Source organism: Ambystoma mexicanum, chromosome 11, assembly GCF_040938575.1.
Source record: "Ambystoma mexicanum isolate Mex_15411 chromosome 11, UKY_AmexF1_1, whole genome shotgun sequence".
Taxonomy (NCBI): Eukaryota; Metazoa; Chordata; class Amphibia; order Caudata; family Ambystomatidae; genus Ambystoma; species Ambystoma mexicanum.
In genome coordinates this window covers 138,421,090-138,448,473 of record NC_090934.1, presented here as the reverse complement: position 1 = coordinate 138,448,473, position 27,384 = coordinate 138,421,090, and the positions used below count along the sequence as shown (strand labels likewise).

Sequence of the window (27,384 nt, the reverse complement as noted above, 5' to 3'; positions counted from 1 at the left end):
TTATGGGGCCCATATTTCTCCAGTGCTGCGTACCCAGAATTGTCTTCCGGTGGCGCAGTGGATCAAGTTTAAGGTAGTTTTCATTGTCCTGCGGGCACTGCATGGACAGGGGGCAGAATACCTCCCGTCCAAATTAACCAGGTACCTTCCTAACTGTTCCGGCCTCGGCCGGTTTGTGCTTTGTGTGCTTCTTTTTACTGATCACGTATCGGTGGGCTGGGTTTTTCAGTTGTTGCTGCGCAAATCTGGTATAATTTACTACTGACAGTAAAACATTTGTCAAATCACTTGGCGTTTAGGAAGCCGCTAAAACATCTGTTTTAGTTTGACTGCTGCTTTTTGATGATGGTTCTGTACCTCCCTCCCTAGCACTAAGATACCTTCGGGTGACAAATGTTTGTACTGTGTTTTAAGTGGAATGAAATGATGTATGTGTGGGTGAGTGTGTCCCTAAGGCATAGTCTGAAAATGAGTTGGAATATTGAACTATAGCCCAGCGCTCCAATATTCTAGGAGCTGATGCAGATTTTAGTCCTTGGTGGAAAAACCCCAAATTGAGACAGTGATGTGTCCAGCATCACATTTGGTCATTTGGGTAAGGTGAGATTACTTTTCAAGCCAGCAGTAAGCAATGGATTTAACTCAATGGTACAATTTTCTTTTTTATATTTTGTATAGGACTTGTCTCTCTTTTAAATGCATTTACTTTTGCAACATAAAGACAATGTGCTTTTTCTCAGGATCATAAGGTTTTAGTCATGAGGATGCCAGGATTTGCACCAATTTCGCATGGTTCAAAATCCTACTTCTCAATTAGCTTTTTATAGAAATTGTTAGTCGGAGCAAGCACACGATACTCACTCTACTAACCATGAATATTAAATATGCATTGGATACAAATAATTGGTATTACCTACCTTGTTTAGCCTGAGGACAGGATGCAAAACATCTCGTAGTGGATTGTGGTTGTAAATATGTACTTGTCTCGATTGGTGGTTGGCAAGCTCAACCTGTGTTGAAGTTTCAGTGTTTGTTTCTAGTGTACACTACCCTTTATTCACAAATGGAGGCAAAAGTGACGTTATGTGTGGCTCATTGCTTTCAAGTTGACATTTTGAAAGCTGTATGTATACAGTTCCTTTGGGGATGTTAGATGGGACACTTGCAGGACAGGTGACTTCTCTCACCAATCAATCAAATGTTTATTCGACTGTAAAATAACAATTCTAAAACAATCTCCCACCATCAACACTTAATGGGTCTACTGCACGCAGCATGGATGGTGTTTTGTTGTGCATTACAGTTGGGATAAATCCACCTTCAGCCTTATAAATATTTGTGACTTGTGTTTATGTAATCCAAAGGCTATACAGCAAGGCAATATTAAATTGATCCTCTGTTTTGTCCTATAGCCCATCCCCTATTGGTTATATAAGCTTCATGGCCTGAACATCAACTACAACTGTGAAATATGTGGCAACTACACCTATCGCGGCCCCAAAGCATTCCAGCGGCATTTTGCGGTAAGCATGGATTCATTGTAAAATACAATTCTTTTTCATAACAAAAATCAACTGAGCAGTCATTCAGCGGCACTGTATTTCCTAACCTATCTAACTATATGAATCTCCCAATATTTTGGAATAACCCCCATTATATCTTGCATTGGCCATTTTGGCTAGGAAAGATTGGAGTTGTCCATCTCCTGGAGATGAAAATAATGCAGACACCCTGTCATTCTGGCTGGTAAATTTCATGAGCTGATCATTTGTATTTTACTCGAGGGAACGATTTGTTTTGATGGGAAACCGAAGCCCCAGTATACCACAGTGAAATGCTTTACCGGGTCCCTAATAGAAGTGCGAATAATGATAAATAACTGATCAGTTGTAAGGGAATGCATCTTTTATGCTCTAAGCGCAGGTGAGGACACTCAATGTTATTTTATATGGCATTTCTATTGGCCTCGAAGCGCTGTGGCAATGAATGCCCTTCAAAAGACCGTAGTCGGAGATGAGAAATGAAGGAAGGATTTCTAAAATGCGTGTGCATTTTTAGCCAGCACAAAGGTAGGTAGGTTGGTAGGGAGCTGTTGGATCCCTTATAGCAGCCCAGAAGAGAGGGTGGGTGCAGTGCCAGGTTGTCAAGGAGACGGATTATGTGAAAAGAATGAACCGGACCTTTCTTGGGACTCAGCTGTATTCTGTTGTGGGTAAAGTCGAGCAGTGTTTATTGCAGATGTATGGAGGTGGGTGGGCTGTTGGCAGGCGGGTTACACTTATGTTCTATTGTGATGGAGTGCTTGCCGTTCCAGCGTGTGTGGTCTTGCAGAGCTTATCATAAGGCCTGACTGCAATGCATTCCGTGAGGGGCCCTATGTCCCACCTTGGCAACTTTAGTGCCCCCTCTTTCCTGTCAGGGCTGAGTAATAGTTCACCCAATAGATGGACTAAGTCTTTGAGGATGCTGAAGGGAAGAGCCGGGTTTTGAGATCCTTCTTGAAGGTGGGGTGATAGTCTGTGTGGAGAATGATGAATGGGATTGAGTTCCAGATGGTGGATGCTTGGACTGAGAAAGAGGAGCCCCCTGTTCTCCAGCATGGGCTTTAGCATGCATTTGCATGCTCATGAATATTCCCCGTCATCAGGCCGGGAATCCTCGGTAAAAGAAAGTTTCACTTTCACTTACAAACTGTATTTCTCCTCTAAACCAATCCCTGTCCTCTGGGTCATACTGCCCCCAGCCAATGACAGTGCTCTCCCTAAGCCCCTCCTCTGGCAGCCATCTGAAGGCATGCGTCCCCAGATAGCACTATCCTCCCCACAATGAGAGACAATAAGGGACTCTTCCCAGGATGGGAATAAGGCCAGGGCGAAGTGCGGGTGAGCTTAAATGGGAGTTTATCAATCAAAATAGGGCATGCAAAGAACTCTGCAAACTCTGAGAGCGCTCTGTCTGACAATAGCAAAGACAGGCGTATATATTTATAAAAAAAAGTCATAAGAACCTACATGCTATAGGGGGCACAAGTTTGTGGGGATTGGGTGGCGACGACTAGCTATAGGTGCTGCTGCGATGTGGTTTGCCGCGGCTGGAGGACGTCACTGGTTACCCTCGTGGGTTGGGCTGGGCCTGGCAGGTCAGCTGGCTCATCCGGGCGGTGGTGTTGTGCCAACCGTGATCAGTGTCAGAGATGAAAGTCTTTCCTGACTTTCTGCCCTAGGGCCACACACACCGCAGTCATTCAACCTTGCAATATTATCTTCCCTGGTAAATCTTCTAATAGGTTATTCTACAGGTTAATGCAACACAGGAGGAATGCCCCTAGAGTGGGGTCTGTTGGCGATTCATCAATACATGGTTACCATCGTCCTGTTGACCGGGTATCAGAGGTCGTGGGGTTAGGGTCTCGGGGCATGGGACAGGCGGTCCGTGTTATCATGTCTTGTTAGAAGTCATTATGGATGTGTTCCTGTAATGTTGCCATAATATTGGGCGTCCTAATTTTACAGGGGCCATTAACCTAAGGTGAGCCGGTGGGTCGTGAAGCCTAAGAAAGGGCGCCTTTTGGATCTGTGTTTTAAGGCCGGGGTTTACTGCTGGGTTGTAAATAATTCAGGTGGCAGGCCGTGGCGTTGGGTGCTGCGTGGGAATGTGAATGCTTGAAGCGGCGCCAGCCGAGTTGGGGGAGGTGGAGCAGGGCAGCACAGGCCTCTGCTTTTTCGCCTAGCCGGCTTCACTGGGAGGAAGGGGGAATGGCCTTCCGTGTGCTCACAAAGGTATTTTCCTCGTGTGTTGCAGACTTTAGGTGGAAGAGACATAAACATTCATATAATATACAATACTCGTTGAGTCTTTCCAAAGCTCACGTTTTTGACATTGCTAGTGCCATCCATATGGCCAATTTGAGCACATTACTTGTACACTACGTTTTTAACAACTACAACATTTTGTTACATGCTTATACATGCACGGTAAGTGATGTAGTAGTAAGGTTGGTGGAGCACGCAGGAACAACCCGCCACTGAGACTGGCGGCAGTGGCACATAGTGGGCTTGGACACACATATGGTGCATTTTCGTGCACCCCTTACATGAGCCCTCAATATGGTTGCATTTGTCTTCCTTTGCACTCCAGCAGCATTAGTTCAGTTTTGGCGCGGGACCGTGGGGTGCAGTCTTCTCGATAACACACATCATGAAAAACCCCCAGGACGCTTGTACCATTTGCGCCTAGCTACAGGGATGTGGGTGCTTCATCCCTAATGTCATATGAGCACCCATTCTGCCATTTTCATATATTTTACAGGTTTTTTAGTCGGAGAGGTTGTGGAGAGAACGCTTTCATCACAGGTGGTTTGCTCATTAGTATTTGGGGATTTTGCTTTTGTCAGGGGACCATTGTACAGTTCTTTTCCACCCAGGCCCTGCTGGCCGGGTCATGCTGGAAACAGCGATACACTGCGGAAGGTGAAATGTTAGTGTTTGTATCTGACACTAGCTCATGTCCGTCTGTTCGTGGGAACGGGCTCTCAGCGGATCTGCCAGAGAACTGTGGCCACAGGGAGAAGTGACACTCTCCAAGGGTGGGGGCCGCGCTGCGGTGCACAGGGCTCAAGCCATTTTTATTAGACAAAATGGTTTCCAGGGCCTAGCTAAATTGAGCAGGTTTTTTCAATGTCTTCTGCCAGTGCCCCACCCACCACCTGGGCCCTGGTGGAAGGAAGGACAACTGATGAGCCATGAACCTCACCGGGGGAGAAGAGGCATGGGAGGGGGGTCTCCTGGACCAGTCCTCCCATACACATCTTAAGATTTATACAGCACTTTTCAGTGTTTGGAGTCCTCGAGTTTTGCTCCGTGAGCTACATCTACATTTTTTGGAGTTTAGACAGAATAAGTTTCTATTTTTGTCAGAGCCAGTGTGCTCTTCTCTCCATCCGCCAACAGCGGGGATCCGTTGTCTGCAGTGCTCCAGATAAGATTTTGAGGTGGGAGTATTTTACTCCCTATTTTTAAACTTTGAGCGTAAATGTGATTTCAAGAGTAAAAATGACTTTTCTCCTTTGCAAGAGAGTAAAATGTATGTGACATCCAGCCGACGTATGGAAATCATTGCTATGCGGCAGCCTTCTGCATTGTGACAGAATACACCTTTCCTTATTTCTCTAATGTTTGGCCATTTGATCTCTCCTGTATATATTTAAATGTTGAAAGCGTTCTGGCTTCTGTCAAATAACCTGACCTGAAAATAATAAAGCTGTCGTATTTACAAGATTTTCATGCGTAAAAACGCCTGGTACGCACCTTATCTGGAGGCCTGGTTGTCTGTGAATTTCAGCACCCCTCCAGGGCGAGGATCGCTGAAGTTTCTTCAAAGTTTCCAGTAGGCCACTGGGACTATTCCACACCTCTGTCCATGACCGAGGAGAAGGAAGGAATGTCCCTTATCGGGCCTTGCACCAGATGCGGGCTATGGAACATGTTTGTAGAGGACAAACGCCACCAATACCTCTGTCTTCACCCTGACCACAAGGAAGGAGAGTGTAAGATCGGTCTCGGCTTCTCCAAGAAAAAGGATGAAGGATCGACAGTTTACTGGCGGTGTGGATGAATGTCAAGGTCTATGCCCCGTGCCCCAAACGGGCACATCCCTCACCCTGCACCGGCCGGTCAGTGGAGCGGGCTTCTAAGTCCTTTGAGGGGGCCCTATCCAAGGGGGCCCAAGACAAGGCCAAACACTGCAAGTCCTGATCCCTCGGGGTCGCCACGCAAGCGGGTCACGTGACGTGCAGGTCGCGATCACCATCCGCCTCCATCGCCAGCCAGCGATCAAGCTCCTCCTCAAAGAGGAAATCGCCCAACCCGGCAAAGCTGCAGGCAGCAGAGAAGTCTTTGTCGTCGCTTGAGCTGGTCGCTGCTCTCTCGACGGCGAAAGGGGTGGACCATGTGAAGGTAGCCACTACTGCACCCAAGGTGTCCCTACCTACGACGTGGGAAGCCTCCACTGTGACACTGGCAATGCCTGCTAGCACACCGGATGTTAGGTAAGAATTGGTGCAGTCACACTTTGTCAGACTTCACAACATTTATCTGCTGGTATTAGGTAACCCACCTTTTGGTATAGGTCTGCACTACACAAGTTGGTAGTGTGACTGAGCAGCCAGGCCTATCTCAAGAGGGGTAAATGTGAGCTGTACAATTGAAATTTGTAAATACAAGTAGCCAACTAACCCTTACACTCAAGGTTTCAGTTATAAATAGTTATTTATTTAATGTCAGTTTAAATAAGCATTCTTTTAAAAAGCCAATTAGTTGTAACAATTCTAATACACTTTGTTAGGGAGAATTCTCATTTCAAATGGATTGTACTCCAACGTATTCCACATCTTTGTAATGTCCACAGCTGTGCTGCTTCGGAAATTTTTCGGCAGAGGGCGTTGTGCGTCGATGGTGTCGGGTCGATGTCCCTCAAAGGCCTCCGTGGAGGGTGACTTTATCGGATGTTATTAGTAGGATGCACAGCGCCCGTAGCCTCAGTTCAGTTTTTTTTTACGCAATCATGTTTGCTTTGAGAAGTCGGCGCGCCTCTTGCTATCAACTTCCATAATGTCTTCTTCGACCACTCCGACCCCACTCAGGCTTTAAAAAGTGCAGGGACTGTAAGTCCAAGATGCCCATCACTGACCCGCACCGTATCTGCTTGTGGTGTCTGGGTGAGAGCCACAACATCGACGACTGCTTGGAGTGCCAGTCGTTGACTGCCAAGGCCTTGCAGGAGCGTAAGGGGAAGTTGCAGGTAGGTCGGGTATCCAAACCCCGTAAATCCAAGAAGTCTACTGGTCTTTCCACTGACAACTCTAGGGGTGACTCTCCCTGTCGGAAGGAGCCCAGGGGTTCTCGGTCCTGGAGTGGTTCTCACCACTCGTCCTCCTTGTCGAGGCACTCCGGGAAGCGGCGTCACCGGTCGCCTTCCCCGTCCTCGGCAGATGATAGCTCTGGAAGGAAAGTGGCTTGTCCCACTAAATCCTCTACTCCGGAGGAGTGGGAGGCATTCAGGTAGAAAATGTTGGAGATTTTTCAATCTCAGGACTCAGCCCCGTCCGCCACTTCGGTTGAAGCCGACGGGGAACAGTCTCGGTCTGACATTCGTGTGCCTTTGGGCCCAGGCGGTCGGCACGATAAGCATCGGGAACCGTTGCGGTCCTGTTCGGGCAAGGCTCTGGTAGATCGCCAGAGACGTTCCAGGTCGAGGTCCTCGTCCCCGGCGTGTCCGTCGAAACCTGGGACGGTGTCGATCGAGTCAGCGTGGTGCCCATAGTGAGGCTGTCGGGGCCTTGCCCTCGACCAGGCCCTCGGAGCCCTCGCTGCCATTTTCTACATCAAAGCAGTCTGCGCCATCGGGACCTACAGGTCTGATTTTGCCAGTGGAGCCCCCTAGAGCTGTGGATCCTCTGAGAAAGGCTCTGGCTAAGACTTTGAAGCCCTCTGTGGACTCCAGATCTACTCCTGTACCTGAAACTCCCTGCATGGTTTTCTCTGAGGACAGTCAATTGGAGGATCTGCGTCAGTCTTTACATGACGCCAGTGGCCTGGACACCTCTCCTGAGTTGGTGTTTAGCAGGCCAGAGCCTGGGGCTCATGCTGAGTCCTATAGGAGTTGATGTCGAGGGTTACGGAGTACCTCAGGTGGCTCCGGCCCTTCAGTTGAATTCGTTCAGGATGACCTGTCTGACATTTTAGATCAAGGTCTGTCCACTGACCCAGTGTTGCCTTTTCACGTGGCATTACAGAAAAGGGTGGCTGCTGCTTGGAACACCCCAGAGTCTCTTCCAGCGGTCAATAAGTCATTGAGTAAGAAATGCAGCCCATCCTGTAGTGACCCCAGCTACCTATCCGCTCACCCCACTCCTGAGAGTTTGGTGGGTCAGCAGACCGCTATGGCCACCTCAAGGCAGGCAGCGTACCCTACCATCCCTCCAGATAGGGACAAGCGCTTCGATAGATGGGCACGCATGGTATTTTGGGCTGGGATTATGGCCCTTAAATCGGCCAACTTCACCTGTGCCTTGGCCAAATTTTCGCACACACTGTGGAATTCTCTCTGGCGGCTGAGCATATTCCCAAAGGGGAAGGAAGGGATGGTTTCCTTGCTATTGTGCAGGATGGGCAAGGATGGCATGTGTGAATGGGTTGGACACGGCAGACCGTGTCAGCCAGTCCATGGCTGCGAGCACCGTGATACGCAGGTTTGAGTGGTTGCCGAAGCCGGGATTTGAACCGGGCGTGCAGGCCTGTCTTCTCCGCATGCCCTTTGACGGCTCTCATTTGTTTGGCAGCAAGACTGACGAGAGCTGTGAGAGGTTGCAGACCTCCAAAGCAGCTGCTAAATCCTTGGGCGCAGCTGTGTGTCAACCTCCGCCTTTTCGTCCTAGGGAACAGCAGTGGAGGGGTTGCTTTCGTTTCTAATCCTCTTTTGGTAGAGTGAGAGGAGCGGCCAGTCAAAGGGGCGACTGTTAAGGGTCTTCGCGGTGGACAGGGACAAGGTGCCAAAGCTGCTCAAGCAACTGCCTCTTTGCCTTCAGGCGGTGTCACAGCCGCTCCAAAATAGCTATGAGGCCAGGTCTCATTGTTTGCCGGTTGGGGGCAAACAGTCTCAGCATCTCGGAGTGGCAAGCCATTACTTTAGATGTGTGGGTTCACGGAAACAATAGCCCACGGCTACTGCCTACTATTCCTAAATCGGCCTCAAGACAATTCACCGGGGGACCTCTCTTTGAAGATTCTGGATCTGCTCCTTGTTCAGGAAATCTTGACCCTGCTGGAGAAAGGCGCTATAGAATTAGTGCCTATTGCAGAGAAGAACAAGGGCTGGTATTACCCATATTTTTTGATTCGCAAGAAAGACAGAGGTCTGAGACCCATCTTGAACTTGCGCGTCACTTGAGCAAGTTCCTTAGGAAGGACATGTTCAAGATGGTCTCTTTCTCAGGTCCTTCAGGCCCTTCGACTTCACGATTGGTTGGTGTCATTGGACCTACAGGATGCTTATTTTCATGTGCTGATCCATCTGAAGCACAGAAAACCTGAGGTTCGCCGTTAGCAGCTCGCACTTTCAGTTTCGGGTCCTGCCATTCGGGATGACCTGTCCTGAGGGTCTTCACCAAGCTCATGGTGGTGGTGGCAGCGTATCTCAGGAGAGTGGGGATTCACGTATACCCCTACCTGGACGACTGGCTGGTCTGAACGCGTTCTCCTGAACCGGCCTTGGAGCATCTCAGCCTCACCTGCCATTCCATTCTCAAGCTGGGCTTCCCGTCAATTTCAAGAAGTCACGTATGACACCTTCCCAACAGCTCCAGTACATTGGGGCTGTGTTGGACACATCCTTGTAAGTGCTCGCCTCCCAAAGTGAGGGCTCATCACATTGTCTAGATGGTCGACAAATTTCAACATGCCCAGAGTCTCCCGGCTTTCGAATTCTTAAGGTTGTTCGGCCTCATGGCATCCTGCATTTTTCTGTTGCCGGAGGCCAGACTACGGATGAGATCCCTTCATTGGGCCCAGGACGCAGTGGTCCCAGTTCTCGGGCAAGATGTCAGATCTCTGATTCCTTTCACATGATCTTCTGTGGTTGGCCAGTGAAGGGAATCTGATGAAGGGAGAGCCGTTTTGGCAACCGTGGCCGAAGGTGATGCTAGTGACGGATGCTTCCCTCACAGGATGGGGGGAGGAGGGGGCTCACGCCAACGAGCGGACCGCCAGCGGTCGTTGGTCTCTGTCGGAGTCCAGACTTCACATAAATCTTTTGGAGCTGTGGGCCATCAGGCTAGCCCTGAAGGCTTTTCTGCCATTTGTGCTCGGGAGTGTCCTGATCATGACGGACAACACAGTGGCCTTGCATTACCTAAACAAAAAGGGGGTGTAGGCTTGCTCCTGCTGTGCAGGGAGGCAATACAGCTCTGGTTCTAGGCAATACAGCAGGGAATCTCACTCTCTGCAGTTCATCTGGCTGTAGAGGAGAATGCGGTGGCGGACGTTCCGAGCAGGCAGAGCGCAATCTCCCATGAATGGGAGTTGGTTCAGGAAGTCCTTCAGGAGATCTTTGCCCTTTGGGATCTGTTTGGGACCGATACCAACCGGAATTGCAAAACGTATTGCTCAAGGGAATTTCCTCTGCTTGGATGTTTAGGGGACGCGTTAATCGTGGATTGGTCATTCCCACTTCTGTACGCGTTTCCTCCGGTCCCAGTCATTCCTCAAGTTCTAAGGAGGTTGCGTAGTTTTGGGCACCACATGATCCTAATTACTCCGGATTGGACCAGGAGAGCGTGTTACCCTGACCATTTAGAAATGTCCATCTGTCCTCCACAACATCTTCCCCACAGAAAGGATCACCTCTCACGCGAGAGGGGTGAGGGGGGGGGGGATATTTTCTCCACCCAGAGGTCCACACTCTCAACCTTCACGATTGGTTTCTGAAAGGTTGAGATATAAGGATTGGGACCTCCCGGATGACGTGATGGAGGTGTTGCTTTCGGCCAGGCGTCCGGCAACCAAGTCCCTGTACCGTTGCCGTTGGCTTTAGTTTTGCGACTGGTGCAGAGGACACAATGTCTATCTTTTTCAGTGTTCCATTCCGATGGTTCCTTCCTTCTTTCTTGCTTTCTGTAGCCCACTAGGGTCTTCAAGTGGGTACCATTAAAGGTTACCTGGCAGTGTGGTCTATTTTCAAGCGCACGTCTGAAGAATGTTCTTATTTTAAGGTTCCTTTGATTACCCAGTTTCTAAAGGTGCTCACGAATGTGTTCCCGCCGTGCCCTTTTTAGGTGCAGCTTTGGGATCTGAATCTAGTCTTGAAATTCTTGATGGGTGCTCCGTTTGAACCTTTGCACTCTTGTCCTTTGTGACTGTTGACCTTCAAGACCGGTTTCTTGATTGCGGTTTCATCTGCTCGCAGAGTGAGCGAGTTGCAGGCACTTTCGTCTAAGCCACCCTTTGTTCCACAGGGATAGGGTTGTACTGAGGGTATGTCCTTCCATTCTGCCTAAGGTAGTGTCTGAGTTTCATTTGAGCCAGAAGGTGGTACTTCCTGCTTTCTATCCTCCTCATCCTGGTAAGGAAGAGGAGAGACTCCATAGGTTAGACCCTACGAGAGCTTGGAGCTTTGATATTTCTAAGATGTCCAGGATCCGAGTGGACGACCAACTTTTTGTGGGATACACTGGACACTGATTGGGCCAGGCTGTTGCCAAACAGATCTTGTCCAGGTGGATTATCCTCACCATTGCTGAATGTTACAGATTGGCTGGCAAGGACCCTCCTGAGGGTTTGTGAGCTCACTCCACCGGGGTCGTGGCTACATCCACAGCCCTACAGCGGGGAGTTCCTGTTAAAAATATTTATGATGCTGCAACGTGGTCTTCCATCCACACCTTTGTCTGTCAAGCATTACTCTCTGGATACTTTCCATGGTCAAGATATGGCCTTTGGTAAAGCAGTGCCCTATTCGGTCATCTGATTGGGTATATCCAAATTCTCCTCCCTCCTCCGTTCACGGATACTGCTTTGGGAGTTTGTCAAAGATGTGGAATATGTTGGAGGACACAATCCATTCGATAGAACAAGTTACTTACTAACTGGTAACGTTCTTTCGACTGGATGCTCCTCCAATGTATTCCACATCGCTCTCCTAGACTGCCCCTCTGAAGAATATCCTATGCTATTGCAGCTTAGGTTCCCATAAGGATATATGCAGTCATGGAGGCTTGGTGTGCGGTTATGGCACACGTTGTGGAGGGAAAAAACATGAACTGAGGCTACGGGCGCTGTGCTTCCTACTTATAACATCCGGTGACATTGCCCTCGACAGAGGCCTTTGAGGGACATTGACTCGATGCAGGACGCCCTCTGCCGAAAAATATGCGAAGCAGCAGAGCTGTGGACATTCCATGTCAAAGATGTGGAATATGTTTGAGGAACATCCAGTCGAAAGTACGTTACCAGTTGGTAAGTAACTTGTTCTTCTGTGCTAATTCCCTTCAGCCAGAGACCCCCATCTCTTTTGCTGAATTTAGGACTTTTTAATTTTAACCCTGGAGTGAGTGGGACCTTTTTCTCACTCCCTCATGTGTTTTTACCTGATTTGAATTGTATATTTTCACTGTTTTTGGAGTCTGACAAACCCCATAGGCATCTGTTATTTTTATGGTGACAATCGCTGGCAAATCCTTTAGATTTCTCTTAAGGTTTAAATAACTCTTCTTGTGTGAACTACAGTTCCCACGAAAAGTAAAGTGAAATTGACTTTACTTACCTTTTCTCTTTGTAGGTCTTGCACACACCATCTTATGTGGAGTGCTGGAGGATTACCTAGTAGCCTCTTATCCTACTTTCTCTCGTACATTTTTTGTGTTGCCCTCACTGCTTTAAAAGGCTGGTGGCAGCGTTTACTTTTTCCCACCATTGTGCTATTCTACCGGAGGCTGAACCCTCAGCTGCAGTACAGCACTCAAGATAACTGTTTTGTCAAAATGGCCCCCGTCTTCTTTTTTTCACTATTTTCTGTTTGTGAGGTCTTTGTTTGGTTTTACTCTGTATGTTGACAGGTTTGAGCCCTTTGCTTGTCTTACCCTTGGCGGGCTCCAGCCCTGAAGCCCGCCCCTGGCTCCAGTGTGTCTGAAAGGACAGGATGTGAGGGAGGGTCCCGTAACTCGCCTGTCCTTTGTCTCTAGGAATGCCTGTATACAACTAGACCTGATTGCTGGACAACCGCCCTTCTGTGTGATTGACAGCCTAGGCTGTGCATGAATGGAAGGAACCTGCTTAAAGGGACTACAGACCACTGAGAGAAACACCTGACGAAGAAACTGTGAACCAAGCTTGCTGCAACATCCTGGACCTTTGAATTGCCCAGTGAATCCCTGCTGCAGTGCTGTACTCCTTTTTCACCTTGACAGAGACGCTCCGAACGGAACGACTTCTCCCCTTGGGTTAGTGGGACCCACTAACCCAGAGATTAACGCCACTGGATCACCATCCCTGACTTGGTGTGCCTCTGTTGCTTGGTAAGCCCAATGCCAGGGGTCGAGTGTCCGTAGTCAAATGAGTAACTTCTGCAGTGGTAACAAATCCTGCTAGAAGCTCCAGGATTCTACTAAGGATCCTCCAAAAGCAGGACGTCCAGAGCCCCTCACCAGAGTGCAGGAGCGAAGGGAGTCCAACCGGTATCCGTGATCTGCATCGGTGCTGTTTGCTAAGCGCAGAAACCCGTGTAGTGTAGCTGAAGCAAAAAGAGCCCATAGCTGTCGACCTCTCGAGTACCGCCCCAGGAGTGTTATATGTATGTTCTTGTTATTGAGTATAAAGTGAGTGTAAACATTCTTCAGAGTGAACCTCCTCTGCTGCCAGGGGTGAGGTCACATGGTTCCAGAGCATGGAATCTTCAGGGTTGTTATTGCTTGAGCAACAACAGTTGGTTGAGGGCTGCAGAGCTGGTTGGGGGTCTTTACCTGTGTGTCTTATGTATTCAAGGTCATAAAATAAATCTTTCTTGGAACTCCCCTTGCATGGTTTGTAGCTCAACAATGGCGATGAGGATGGGATGCTGAAGCAACTGTCGCCCATCAGAGGCCAGATCGTGACCAGAAGACCCCCGACCTTGAAGGAAGAAGCCGCCGTTTCCCCTCCTTGTTCCACGCTTCCTTCCGGTCTGCACAAGCGTCTGCCTGTCCCCTGGTCTGTGGAGCTGTATTCTTTCACAATATCTAGCGGCGTCCAGTTGGTTTGCTGTTCGAGGAGTGCCTCTGCGAGGGTAACTTTCCCTGCTCCACCAGGCAAGTGAATAGCTCTCGGGGAGGCTGTAGACCAGCATCGGGCGTAGGTTTGGATAATCGCCCCGCTTGGTCTAGCCTAGACAGAAGTCCTGAGTTGCAGCTGCGGCGAAGCCCCGAACCGTGGTCAGCTGCGGCGACGACGGGAGTCTCCATTGGCAAGTGCGGTTCCGCAGCCAATGCCGGCGTAAGTGAATATCAACTGCATTGGAGGGAGACCTCCTATTGTTTTGGAAGCTGCGCATCCCTGTCCGACAACGCAGTGTCTTGTTGCCTGTGTATTGTGGTTGGTGAAGCGGGCCACTGGTGGTGAACAGGGAATCTCCACCCACCCACACGATTGCGTGTCACGAGGAGGTCACATGATCGCGGACGCCGGAGACAACAATCGGGAAGTGTTTGCGCATCGGGAGAGCAAAGAGGATTTGTCTGATCGTGTTAACCCGCCCAGGGCCCTATTGGGAAGGCGGCGCCCGCGCGGGTATCGTGTGTATCCTGGAGTTGATGCACGTTATTTTTGTTTAACATACAGGTGAGGTTTGATGTACCAAGGCGCCATATATATATTTTTTTCCTTATAGAGCCCACATTATAGCCTGAAGCCCCATGTGAATTGAAATAGTGAACCAATTCGGTACTGCCTTACATGTATTAGCTTTCAGGGCGAAGGGGCACCCTTTTATTTAGAACTGACAATATAGTAATTTAATGTGCAAGTGTGTGAGAAGTGAATAGAAAGCAGCAAGTCATTGAAATTTAGGAGCCAGACGTGGAATGGCTTTGTCAGGTGTTCCTGGGCCTCAAATGTTTATGCCCACACCAGGTCCTCCAAGGATCAAGTGGGCTCCTTGGAAAAAAGGGTTTTTTCATTATGTAATTGCTACTTTTGGTAATGGAATGTCAGTTGAGCGAAAAGTAGCAATGTTAATGCATTTTCTGGGCTATGAGGGCCAAAGAATGTATGATACACTCCCAGTCACAGCGGAACTAGATATGGAAGGTGGAGGAAATGACTTTGATGAAGCGCTAGCAAAGTTAGATAAACATTTTGAATCCAAAATAAGCACAGTTCTTGAGCCGTACCATTTAGGCATGAGATTCCAACATGAAGGGGAGTTTGTGGAAGATTTTTATAACAGCATTGATACATTTATCGATAAATTGCAAATTTGGTATAACTTTGGATGAACATATAAGGGATCAATTTATGCTACATTGTGCAAATGAGAAGATACATGAAGAAGTGTGGCTAAAAGATGATCCTAGCTTGGATGAGGTTATCGAAATAGCCAAAAGAATTGAGCACACCTTACAGTGTGTGGCCAAGTTGTCTATTGAAGAAACTAAGGTTTCTGATGCTTGTTAATCTGCTTAGAATCACATGCTGTGCATATGGTCCAACATCCAGTGGTAACCGCAGAGTATTGCATCTTGTCTTTCGGGGACCGAAAGGGGACGTCGGCATAGGCGCGTCTGAAACACTATCCCTATTGTGACGTGTGTAGTACCCAAAATCCCTCACGCGCCGATGTCCCTCAGATTGTTTTTTTCCGCCCAGATAACTGGTCACCCTATAGCGGAGCTCTTCATGAGACATTGTTTATCTTACCGAATTGTCGGTTTAATCCCCGTTAAGTCACTTCGCCCATCAAGAACATCTTCGAAGAAGACTACGGGGGAATAGTCTACGGCTTTGGGTTCTGGCGCCTAAGATCCGGCGTTCGGACTTCCACGTGGTCGGGCCTTCTGGCCGGCCTACACAGTAGGGCGAGTGGGCTCGGGGTTTGCCATACTGTTATGTCTTTCCTCTTTTCCACTGCTTTCCTTTTTGGTCTGGTCACCCTTCCCTTCTGCTATGGAAAGGACTCCATTTAGATTCTGCCCTGTGTGTAGGGTCAGATATCCGTGGAAAGACAAGCACACGTCGTGTAACGCTTGTCTCCCCCTAGAGCACGACGAAAAGCGGTGTTCGACGTGTAAACTCCTTAAACCCTTAAGGAGTGCCGGTTGAAGCGGTGTGCCGCGTACGGAATGTCACGCGTGGAGCCTCCCTCCCCTGCCGCAACACCAGCCGAAAGTGACGGGGGTACATCGGAAGACCAAACGTCCAACGCGGACATTATAGACCTTGAGGCTGACTATTCTAGGGCTGCCACGCCCGTCCCTGACCCTTCCAGGCTCGACTCTGGTCTTGCTACAGGGACCACATCGGTGACAGGGGCGTACAATCACACGGCACAAAGCACACAACCCAAGCGCCCTCCTCGAAGACTTTGTCGAAGAAGGCGAAAGCACCAACGGGTCCGCCGGAAACTTCGGCGCCCACGGATCAGTCTGATCGAATGCCTTCCCCGCATCCGCAGCAGCGCATGACGACTGGGCATAACAAACATAACAAGGGCGCTACTCCCCAAACTACAGGCGCTGAAGTTTCAGAACAAGAAACTTCTACGGTTTCCAAGGCCCGTAAAGGCCCAAAAACTACGAGTAGGCCTCTACCCGAGAAGCCATCCGCTGGCCCTTCTGGAGCCGCGGAAGACATTTTTCACTGCCGACACATCATCGGAGGCGTTGTCAACCGAAAATTCGGTGACTATCCGTAAGAGCATCAATAGGATTGCTACGGCGGTGGGCCTAGTACCGGTTCGGCCCACAGTTATGGGCCAATCCGCCGAAAAGTTTTCCACGGATTTGGAAGACGATCCCGAAGACTCTTACGAAGAAAGCCATGTACCCCTCTCAAGCACCCTGAGGAGATCCTCTCAACTCCTTAGGGCGGAGAACACGGTTCCTACTCAACTAGGTCCATTTGTGTCATCCAAGTGGACCACAGAGCAATTCGAGGGGTGTATGGATCGGCTGGAGCAGTTTTTCAGGGCTTCTGATCAACCTCTGCCGAAAAAATCTCGGGTAGACCCTAACCCTCAAACACAAGATGTCCAACACCTAGATGTCCAACACCAAGTTGACTATCAAGAAGATGTCCAGATGGACACGTATAGAGACATCTCTACAGAAGAAGAGTAGTCTTCTTTTCTGGACAACTATGGGGAAGATCAAGGAGCAACGGACAACTGGGAGGACACCCAGCAGGACGATCACAACTCTGATATCGTCTGCCTCGACTCTCTCCCATCCACCCCGATTCGACAAGCTTCCCCGGTCGATGATCAAATGGCTTTCAACAACATGTTGAAAAAAGCAGCGGAATTCTTTAAAATTGCCACGTTTGAAGCCTTGCCCGAACAAGATTTCGCGGAGGACATTATTAATGAAAAGCCTCCGGCAAGCCAGTCTATCCCTCTCTTGAGCTCTGTAAAGAGACGGCTGGCCCCTTCCTTACTCCCACCCGCTCAGACTAGGGCTGTGAACCTAAGGGTCGAAACTTTTCCGACCCTCCCCCACCGACCTGCTTTATCTCAAAGGACACGCAATCCAAGACTCGCTGGTGGTGACCAACACTTGCAAGAGAGCAGGTGTTCCCCTTGCCACAGGAGAGTCACCCTCGGACAAGGAGTCCAAAAGGTTGTATGCCTTAGGCAAACGGGTTGCGGCGGCCTATACCGTCCAGATTGCCAATAACCCAACGTTACTGGCAAGCTACGTCGACGACCAATGGAACCTACTCCAGGAAGGCCTTCAAGAGGTTCCATAACTAACCAGAGCCAAGCTTCTTGCCATTGTCTCGGAGGGCAAACTTGCCAATCAGAATGTGGTAAAAAATACCCTGGACACAGCGGAGACAGCAGGCAGTTCTCTCGCACAGGGTACTCTCCTAAAGAGGCACGCGTGGCTGCGCATGTCGGGCTTCAGGCCTGAGACCCTAGCATCCATTAAACAAACCCATCGAAGAGGCCAACCTCTTAGGGAAGGCGGTAGACTATGCGTTGGAGACAGCCAAGAAGGTGCACGAGACTATTAAGTCGCTGCACCAAATTTCCCAGAAACCCTCTTCAGAGGGGCAGTAATTCTCAGCGGTCCTTTTGAGGACAAGCCTGCGCCGCTCAAAACAGTTTCGGCATGGGCAACTTCAACTCAATTCAACCTGCTGCAAGCCCCACTTACTACCCCCTGAGGGGTCAGAAGCGCGGAAAGAATGGAGGCAGAGGCTCCAATTCCAGAGGAGCGTCAACTTCGGGTCAGAAATGACCACCAAGTCCAGGTCCCCTCCGATGTCTCCCCGGTCAGGGGCGATTAACATCTTTCCTCAAGGCATGGGAGGGGATAACTTCAGACCAGTGGGTCTTAAAGACGGTCGCCCACGGTTACTGCGTGGAATTTGCCTGACCTCCACAGTTCAGACCGCCGAAACATCGATGCCTTTCACCGAAACATCTGCAGATCCTGATCCAAGAGGTGGAAGCGCTGCTGGGAAAGGATGCCATAGAAGCCGTCCCGATTCTTCAGGTCAACGAGGGTAGCTATTCAGTGTACTTCCTTGTGCCCAAAAAGGATCTCACCATGCGTCCTGTTCTAGACCTGCACCCAGTGAACAAGTTCATAAAGCCCCAGAAGTTTTGCATGGTAACACTGCAAGAGGTGATCCCATTGCTAAAACAGGGGGACTTCATGACAACATTGGATATGAAAGATGCATACTTTCATATTGCAATGCTGCCAGCGCACAGAAAATTCCTAAGGTTCGTGATCAGGACAAACACTACCAGTTCAAGATACTCCCCTTCGGCATAGCCTCGACGCCAAGGGTGTTTACCAAGGTCCTGGCAGTGGCAGCGGCACACCTGTGCAGACTTTCAGTTCACCCTTACCTCGACGATTGGCTCCTCACGAGGGACTCGTTTGACGTTTGTTTTTTGAACACCCAAAAAACAGTAGACCTACTGTTCACCCTGGAATTTTCTATCAACGAAAAGAAATCCAGCTTAGTCCCCAGCCAAGTAAAACAGTTCCTGGGGGCTCTAATTCGTACGGAAGACGGTCTAGTCTTCCCTTCCAGCGAGAGGGTTCAGAACATGCTCTCTCAGGTTCCTCAGTATGTAGCCAGTCGAGAGGTGACGGTACGCAAAGCTATGCGTTTGCTGGGGATGATGGCGTCATGCATGTACTTGGTTACCCACGCACGGCTGCGCATGCGTCCCATGCAAGAGTGTCAACAGCCAGTGGTGTCAGGCCAGCGAACAATGGGAAGATCTGTTAGTTGTCTCGCCAGCCCTCATTATCTCTCTGCAGTGGTGGTCGAGGGAGAACCTCTTGAAGGGGAAAACCTTCACCACCCCTGCAGTGGAAGCCACTATCACGACAGATGGGGGGGCTCACCTGCTTCAACAGACAGCGAATGGAGTGTGGTCCCCTCGGGTAGCGTCCAACCATATACACCTAGTGGAGCTACTAGCAGTGTTCAAAGCATTGAAAGCCTTTCAGGAACAACTGCAAGGGAAGACAGTTTGTTTATTTATTTTGTATAGCGCTTCTGACCCAGAGGTATATGGGCGCTTAAGCATCAGGTTACAGGCATAGGTAGGAACATTTGTACATTTGTGCAGCATATGTATAGTTACAAAAGCAGTTATGAAAAAAGTTATAGTAGAATTAGTAACATCGTGGCGGATACATACATACAGTGCTGGTTATTTGTTGAGTAACCAGGTGATGATCTTAGTTCTGAAAGGTTGAAATGTAGGGGTAGATTGGATGTCCAATGGAATAGTGTTCCATAATTGTGAGGCTAGAACTGGGAAGCTGGATCCACCGGCTCTTTTAAGGGAATATTTGGGCACTGTCAGTTGTAGTGTATTAGAGGATCTGGTGGTTCTAATATTCTGTCTTAAGGTGAATTTATCGGTTAAATAAGGTGGGGCCAGGTGGTTAAGAGCTTTGTAGGTGAGGCAGATAGTTTTTAGGTCTATTTTTTGTTGGATGGAGAGCCATTTGCATGTGATTCTTGTGGCTGAGATATGTTCTCTTCTGGGAATATTAAGGGCGGCACGGAGTGCATTGTTTTGTAGAACTTGCAATTTATTGACAACCGTTTTATTGGCACCCACATACAGGTTGTTGCAATAATCCAGTTTGGATTGTATAAGTGCTCTGGCTAGAGTAAGGCAGTTGTTGGGGGATATCAAGGGTCTGCAGGCTCTGATTAGTTTCCCAGTGTAAGCAGTGGCTGAGGCGGTCATATTAATTTGTTTGGCGAAGTTGGTGTTAGTGTCGAGATAGAAACCAAGAGTTTTTACGCTTTTGGCAGTGGGAATGGTGTTGCCGTCAATGATGAAGCTAGTGCTGGTCCTAACCGACAGCACAACAGCAATGTATTACCTTAACAATCAGGGGGGGCACTCACTCTCCAGGGCTATCCAAGCTGTCCCAAAACATCTGGATATGGGCTCTCAAACATAAGATGTTCCTGATATCCCAACATGTTCCAGGGGAACTCAATTTTCTGGCAGACTTACTCAGCAGAGATTTTCCTCTGCCAGAAGAGTACGAATGGCGACTGCACGAAGACATTGTATCCAACGTCTTTGCAGAATGGGGGTTTCTAGAGATCGACCTGTTCGCTACTCAGGAGAACGCCCGATGCCAAGATTACGCCTCCAGGTACCCCCAGAACCGATCCAAGGGGAACAGTCTCTGGATAACTTGGTCGGGTAAATTTGTCTAGGCTTTTCACCCCGACTCCCCTTCTGAACAAGATAGTACACAAGATGCACCAGGTACCAGTCACCATGATGGTGGGCCCGCCAACCTTGGTTCGCGCACATGATGGAAATGTCCCTCTCTCCACCAGTCAAGCTGCTCTGCCCATACAACATGTTGTCTCAGGACAGGGGGGAGACTCTGCACCCATGCCCACAAACTCTGAACTTAGCAGCCTGGCTCCTGAGGTCATAGAGTTTGGACATCTGCAACTCCCTCAAAGATGCATGGACATACTGAGGGAGGCAAGAAAGCCTAACACGTCATTTCTATGTCCGCAAATGGAAAAGTTTTGTCATCTGGTGCAGTTCCAAAGGCATCAATCCCACCGATTGCTCGCCTTCACACACTGCGTTATATCTAACCCATCTGTTGGACTCTGGGTTAGTCTTCAATTCCTCAAAGGTTCACTTAGCGGCGTTGTCAGCCTACACCACGTCACAGCAGAAGGTGTTGTGGTGGAAAATACCTGTGATTAAAGCCTTTATGGGAAGGGGTTAAAATAATTTGTCCCCCCATCACCCACCCAGCCCATGTGTGGGATCTAAATGTGGTTTTAACTAGGCTCATGGGACCCCCTTTAGAGCCTATGCATAAAGCTAGTCTGAAAGACCTGACTTGCAAGCCAGCCTTTCTAGTAGCTATCACTTCTATCAGAAGAGCTAGCGAACTACAGGCCCTCTCGGTTTTGGACCCCTTTGTTACTGTCCACAAAGATAAGGTAGTTCTGCGCACACATCCCAGATTTGCGCCGAAATTTATTTCGAAGTTCCATGTGAACCAGTCAATCGAACTACCCACGTTCTTCCAGAGACCTACTAACATGGCCGAAGGAAGCCTTCACACACTAGATGTGCGCAGGGCAGTCATGTTCTACATGGATAGCACTAAACCACTGAGGAAAACTAAATAATTATTTGTTTCAGTGGCAGCTGGTAGAGAAGGGGATCCTGTCTCTAAATCAACAATAACAAGGTGGATTGTCAAATGCATCACACTGTTACACTCTTGCAAAGAGAGAACTGCCCTTCAAGCCTAGAGCACATTCTACTCGAGGCACTGGGGCATCCATGGCATTCATTGCAAATGTTCCCCTAAAGTCCATTTGCAAAGCGGCAACCTGGAGTTCTCTACACACCTTTACAAAACACTATTGCCTAGACACTCATTCTAGGTCTGATTCTCAGGTGGGACAAGCAGTACTAAGACATCTTTTTTCTACTGTTCCTTCTCACAACCCACCTCCAACTCCGGGTACTACTCGCTAGTCTATGCACAGCATGTGATTCTAAGCAGATTAACGAGCATCAGAAGACATGCATTACTTACCGTAAAAGCATTTCTGATTAATGTATCTGCTTAGATTCACATGTGCCCTCCCTGCCTCCCCGCTCGGGGTGGAAGGAACATAGACTTCTTACTACTTTCTCTCTTCATGTACTCACTCACTATAGCTTTGGGCTCCCTCATGGCAGAAAAAATGCAATCTGAGGGACCTCGACGCGTGAGGGATTTTGGGTACTACACATGTCACGATAGGGATAGTGGTTCAGACACGCCTATGCCGACATCCCCTTTTGGTCCCCGAAAGACCAGATGCAATACTCTGCGGTTACCACTGGATGTCGGACCATATGCACATCATGTGAATCTAAGCAGATACAAGCATCAGAAATGCTTTTACGGTAAGTAATGCATATCATCTCAGTCTAATGAGGTTCTGAGAGTGAGTGATAAAAAGGACAATACGAAAGACAAAAAGAGACAGAAACCCAGACCTGCAAGGCGATATGAAACTAACCAGGCCAAGGGTGGAGGAAGTCAGCCGAGTAATAAACCAGCCCAGAAGGATGGGATTCAAGGAAATGTTAAAAGGGATGATGGGCTATGCTTCCGGTGTGGAAGTGCACAACATTTATCGACATCTCCCATGTGTCCTGGAAGACGAGCTAATTGTAATATTTGCAAGAGATGGGGTCATTTTGAAAACTGTTGCAAGAATTATCGCATTGCTGGAGGAAAAGGCACCATGTTGATGAGTGTGATGTGTTGTCGTTGGAGGAAGGGGGTATGTCAGAGAATTAGATTGTTACAGTGCATATGGTTAAATGTGCCGGAGTGTTTGAGTGCGAACACCCTTCGGCATGGGTTGAAGTCAATGGTCGACAAGTGAAAATGTTGGCGGATTCATGTTCAAAAATCACACTCATGTCAAGGGCAGTTTATGAAAACACAGTTGGTGGGCATATGAAAGATCTGAAGCCCTCAGGTAAAAATCCTGGGGGTTATAATGGAGGCAGAATCGAAGTGTTAGGATGTTGTGATGCTAAATTTAAAGGTAGGACAACCTGTGGAAAAATGTATGTCACGAAAAAGGTGAAACCCTACTAGGTTGGAGGGCGCAAAGGGCCTAAGCATCAAATTAGACCCCAATAGTAAATAACAGGTACTGAATGTAATCTCAAAGGGATGATGCATAAAATTGTCATGAAAGAGGGAAGTGTGCCTGTTGCGGCAAAACTCAGACCTTTGCCTATGTCGATGCGTAATGCAGTGCATGAGGAATTATAAAGGTTGGAAAAGGAAGGCATTATTGAACCTGCTAAAGCTTTGGAGTGGATTTCTCCAGTGGTAGTGGTGAAGAAGGGAAATGGCGATTTGAGTTTGTGTTGACCTAAGAGAGCTGAATCAGTGTGAGATAGCTGATAGACACCCTCTCCCTAACATGTGGGAGTTATTTAGTCGCATTGGTAATGTAAAGTTCTTTGCTAAACTAGATATGTATGGCAAGTGCCTTCCACCAGATAAATTTGGATGACGAGTCTCGGAACCTTCCAGCTTTTATCACGTACGAAGGCATTTATCAATTTCGTCGCATGCCATTTGGTTTGATAACAGCTTCATCTGTTTTTCAAAAAGTTATGGATAAGCTTCTCAAAGATATATCTGGTGTATGATGCTTTCAAGATGACGTATTGATATGTGGGAAGAACGAGGAGGAATTAAAAGAGAAGGTTGAGGTGGTATTGGAGATTTTCAAGAGAAGAGGTATAACGTTTGCAAGGTGAGAAATGTGTGTTCTCGACCAGAGTGGTAGAATACGTGGGTCATGAAATATCAGAAGATGGGTTAAGGCCAAAAAGAGACTTGGTGGATGGAATAGTGAGGGTGCAGCCGCTGAAAAATAAAGCGGAATTGAGATCATTTCTGGGCACAATTGAATTTTATCATTGCTTTGTAGAAAATATGCTCATAGTGTGACTAGATTAAGGGCATTGTTAAAAAAGGGAGCAGAGTTTGAGTGGGACAAAGAGTGTGAGAGGGAATTTAATGAAATTAAACTGAAGATTGACATGGCAAAACTTTTAGCCATGTACGATACCAGGAAGACCATTATCTCTGTAGATGCCTGTGATATGGGCATCGGTGTTGTAATGTCTCAATTAGGAATGGATGGTGTTGAAGCAGTTGTGATGCACGCCTCTCGCATGTTGAAAGGCGCTGAACTCAATTCAGTTTTGGAAAAGGAAGCTTTGGCATGTCATTGGGGCATAGAGAAGCTCAGGAATTTTGTGTGGGGACAGGGATTAATTCTGAGAACCGATCATAAACCTCTCAAGGCAATTATTGTAAGTAAGGGTCTTGACAAAGTTTCGAGGAGAGTTACTTGCTGGGTAACCAGGTTACAATGTCATAAATTTGTTATAGAGGTGGTATCAGGCAAAGATGATACACAGGCTGATCATGCATCTAGAGTAAGAATAGAAGAAGATAAGGTTGAGGTGTATGACAAGTTTGAGGAAGTAGGAAATGTTTTTTGCAACTGTAGAAGGTGTCGTACAGAGAGAGGAATGGCTTCATGTGTTGGAGTCGGAGGAAAAGTGGAAGCGCATTGTGGGTTTTGTCAGAGAGGAATGGCCGGAGAAGAGGTTATTATCTGGCGAACAGAGAGCACTATGGGAGGTGAGATTTGAGCTTTCTGTGAAAGATGGATTGTTGTATAGGTGGGACAAATTGGTTGTTCCAGGATGTTTGAGGGATAGATTGATAAAAAATCGCCCATCAAGGTCATATGGGAGTGTATAAAACTAAAGAGTTGATAAAAGCTGACTATTGGTGGCCAGGTCTTGATCGAGAAGTCGAGAGAAAAGTTGGAGAATGTGCTGATTGTATCAAATCAGGAAAGAATTTGTTAGCTGTGGCCCAGCCTGTAAAGAAAGTACGTACACCCAAAGGAGTATGGCAGGATCTGGCCATAGATATTTTGGGCCCGGTTGATGTGTAGAGGGCGAGGAAGATTCACACTTGCATTAGTTGATGCATTTTCAAGATGGACGGAATTTAAAGTTTTGAGGGAAGTGACATGTCAAAATATTGTAAAGTTTTTGGAGGAAGTCTTTGAGAGGGAAGGCCTACTAAGAAGCATTCTGACAGATAATGGTCCACAATTTACTGGGGGATTATTTCAAGAATATTTGACTAGGATTTGGGTAAAGCATAAAAGAACTGCGCTATATTATCCGCAAGGGAATGGTATGATTGAGAGAGTAAATAGATGTATTATGGAAGGAATCAGAGGGGCGAGTGCATGTGGCGTGGATAGGAAAGTTGCTGTGAAAGAACGCCTTTATGCACTGCGAATGGCGCTGTCTTTTGAAACGGGTGTTAGCCCCTTTGAGTTGATGAGGGGTCATAAAGGAAATAACTTATTGTCCCCTGCTTGGTTGGGAAGTGTGAGAAACGGATAATGTAGTGGATGATATAAGGAATAGAATGGATGTTCGAAAGGATAAATGGGTCAAGAATACCAAGGAGAGGTTTCCTAGAAAAAGGACGGTAGTTGAGGTGGGTGATCTTATCAGGATATGGAGGGCTGTAATTCCAAAAAAAAGGTGAGCCTCTTTATTCAGATCCTGTGAGAGTCGCTCACGTTTTTGAGAATGCTGTGAGACTAGAAAGTGCACAAGTGTGGAATATGTCCAGGGTTGCTAAAATGAATAACTAGTGTGGGTACATTAAGAGGTGAATTGGGTATCTAAGAGTGTTGTTATTGTATACATGGGTCATTAAGTCAATGTACTTACTTTCTTATCACTCATTTGTTCTTGCTGTTTTTTTTTTTTTTTAATGTTTTTTACAGTTAAGTTAAAACCACCATTAAAAGTGAAATTGTTTTTGTTTTAGTTAAGGGAGGTGGTATATGTATGTTCTTGTTATTGAGTATAAATTGAGTGTAAACATTCTTCAGAGTGAACCTCCTCTGCCGCCAGGGGTGAGGTCACATGGTTCCAGTGCATGGAATCTTCAGGATTGTTATTGCTTGAGCAACAACAGTAGGTTGAGGGCTGCAGAGCTGGTTGGGGGTCTTTACCTGTATGTCTTATGTATTCAAGGTCATAAAATAAATCTTTCTTGTAACTCACCTTGCGTGGTTTGTGGCTCAACAAGGAGCCCTCCCGCCGTCCTCATTCTTGTGCCCACGACTGAGGCTCAGGAACCAGGGGTTGCACTGCTGTATCAAGACGGAATCCTGCTGGACCACTCTTCTGCTAACCAGAGTTTAGGCCTGGGGTACTTACCTCGCTGCCTGAAGCCATGCTTTTCTCAATTAACTTCTTTTCGAGTTGATTCCAACTCTGTTCTCACAAGTTTACAGTTTGGGACCCTACAGTGATTTTACTGAACCTCTAATTTTGTGCAAGACTTTGATCTAAGAAGTGCATCAGATCCATAGACTGTCCCAAATGACTTCACTGTCCTCATTCCCTGAAGACTCTTCCAACTCCACTGACTTTGATATTGTTTGTCCCTCATAGGTGGTAGCTAGTTGTGTACTGATACTGCTGGGAAAGGCTTGTCTAGATTTCATGGGAAGACTTGGTTGTGCTCATATTTACAGAGAAACTGTTTGAACTTTTTACTTCCCTAACCTTTTCATTTCTTCAACCTCGGAATCTGCAAAAGTATACTAGTGTGAAATATAAATGGCATTCCCCAGCATGGGGTCTGGCATGGATTCACATGCTCGGGAATATTCCCTGTCGTCAGGCTGGGAATCCTCAGTAAAAGAGGTTTCACGTGTATAAATTCTTGCTTCATTAAACCAATCACTAAGTTCTGGGTCATACTGCCCTCTCCCTAAGCCCCTCCTCTGCTCTGGCACCATCTTCAGATTTTTACTGCACGCTCAAGTGTTGGGAGTCCTCACGTTTCGCTCTTAGCTTTCTGCGTTATTTTTGCACTTTTTTGGCTTGGAAAACCCTGTTTTGGTTAATCGAGCCTGTGTGCTCCATAGTTTACTCATCCGATTAACTGGGATCCGTTCTTTGGCATCTTTCATCTCCCCTCAAGTGAAATACCATTGAGTGTTTCTTCTTGGAAGTTTTCAGAAGGCCATCAGCCCTACACCGCGCCGGATCATGTCTGAGGAGAAGGATGGGGCTTCCCTCTTCAAGCTATGCACCAGCTGCAGTTTGCGGAATGTTTTCACGGATGACCAGCATTCCCAGCTGTTGGGGAAAATTCTCAGAAATGTGCTCATTCTTCTCCAGTTTAGAGACCCCCTGCAACTTTGCTGGATTTTAGGACTTTTATTTTTTAACCGGGTGAGTGAGAGACCCTTTATTATTTTTTGTGTTCTTACTCATGTATTTTACTGTGATTTTGAACTTTCTTTTTGGTTGTGGAATCTGACAAACTCCCTAGGCATCTTTTACATTGTGTCACACAGCACCTTTATTGCAGTGGCACAGGGAAGTCTTTCAGATTTCCCAAAGGTTTAAATACCTTCTCTTGGATAAACTACTGTTTCCAAGAGCAGTGAAGTGAAATTGACTTTACTTAAATTTGTAACTTTTGAAGGCAAGCGTCCCCAACCAGCACGATCCTCCCCACAA

At 47.7% G+C, this 27,384-nt stretch overlaps 1 protein-coding gene across 1 annotated transcript in view; it reads left to right on the top strand.

The window, feature by feature from the left end:
- Positions 1 to 27,384, top strand: part of SF3A3 (splicing factor 3a subunit 3) — a 373,604-nt gene that overhangs the window by 253,820 nt on the left and 92,400 nt on the right. The window contains exon 14 of the mRNA XM_069622664.1: positions 1,413 to 1,523. Within this exon, the coding sequence (XP_069478765.1) occupies positions 1,413 to 1,523 (111 nt within the window). The remainder of the gene's footprint in view (positions 1 to 1,412; positions 1,524 to 27,384) is intronic.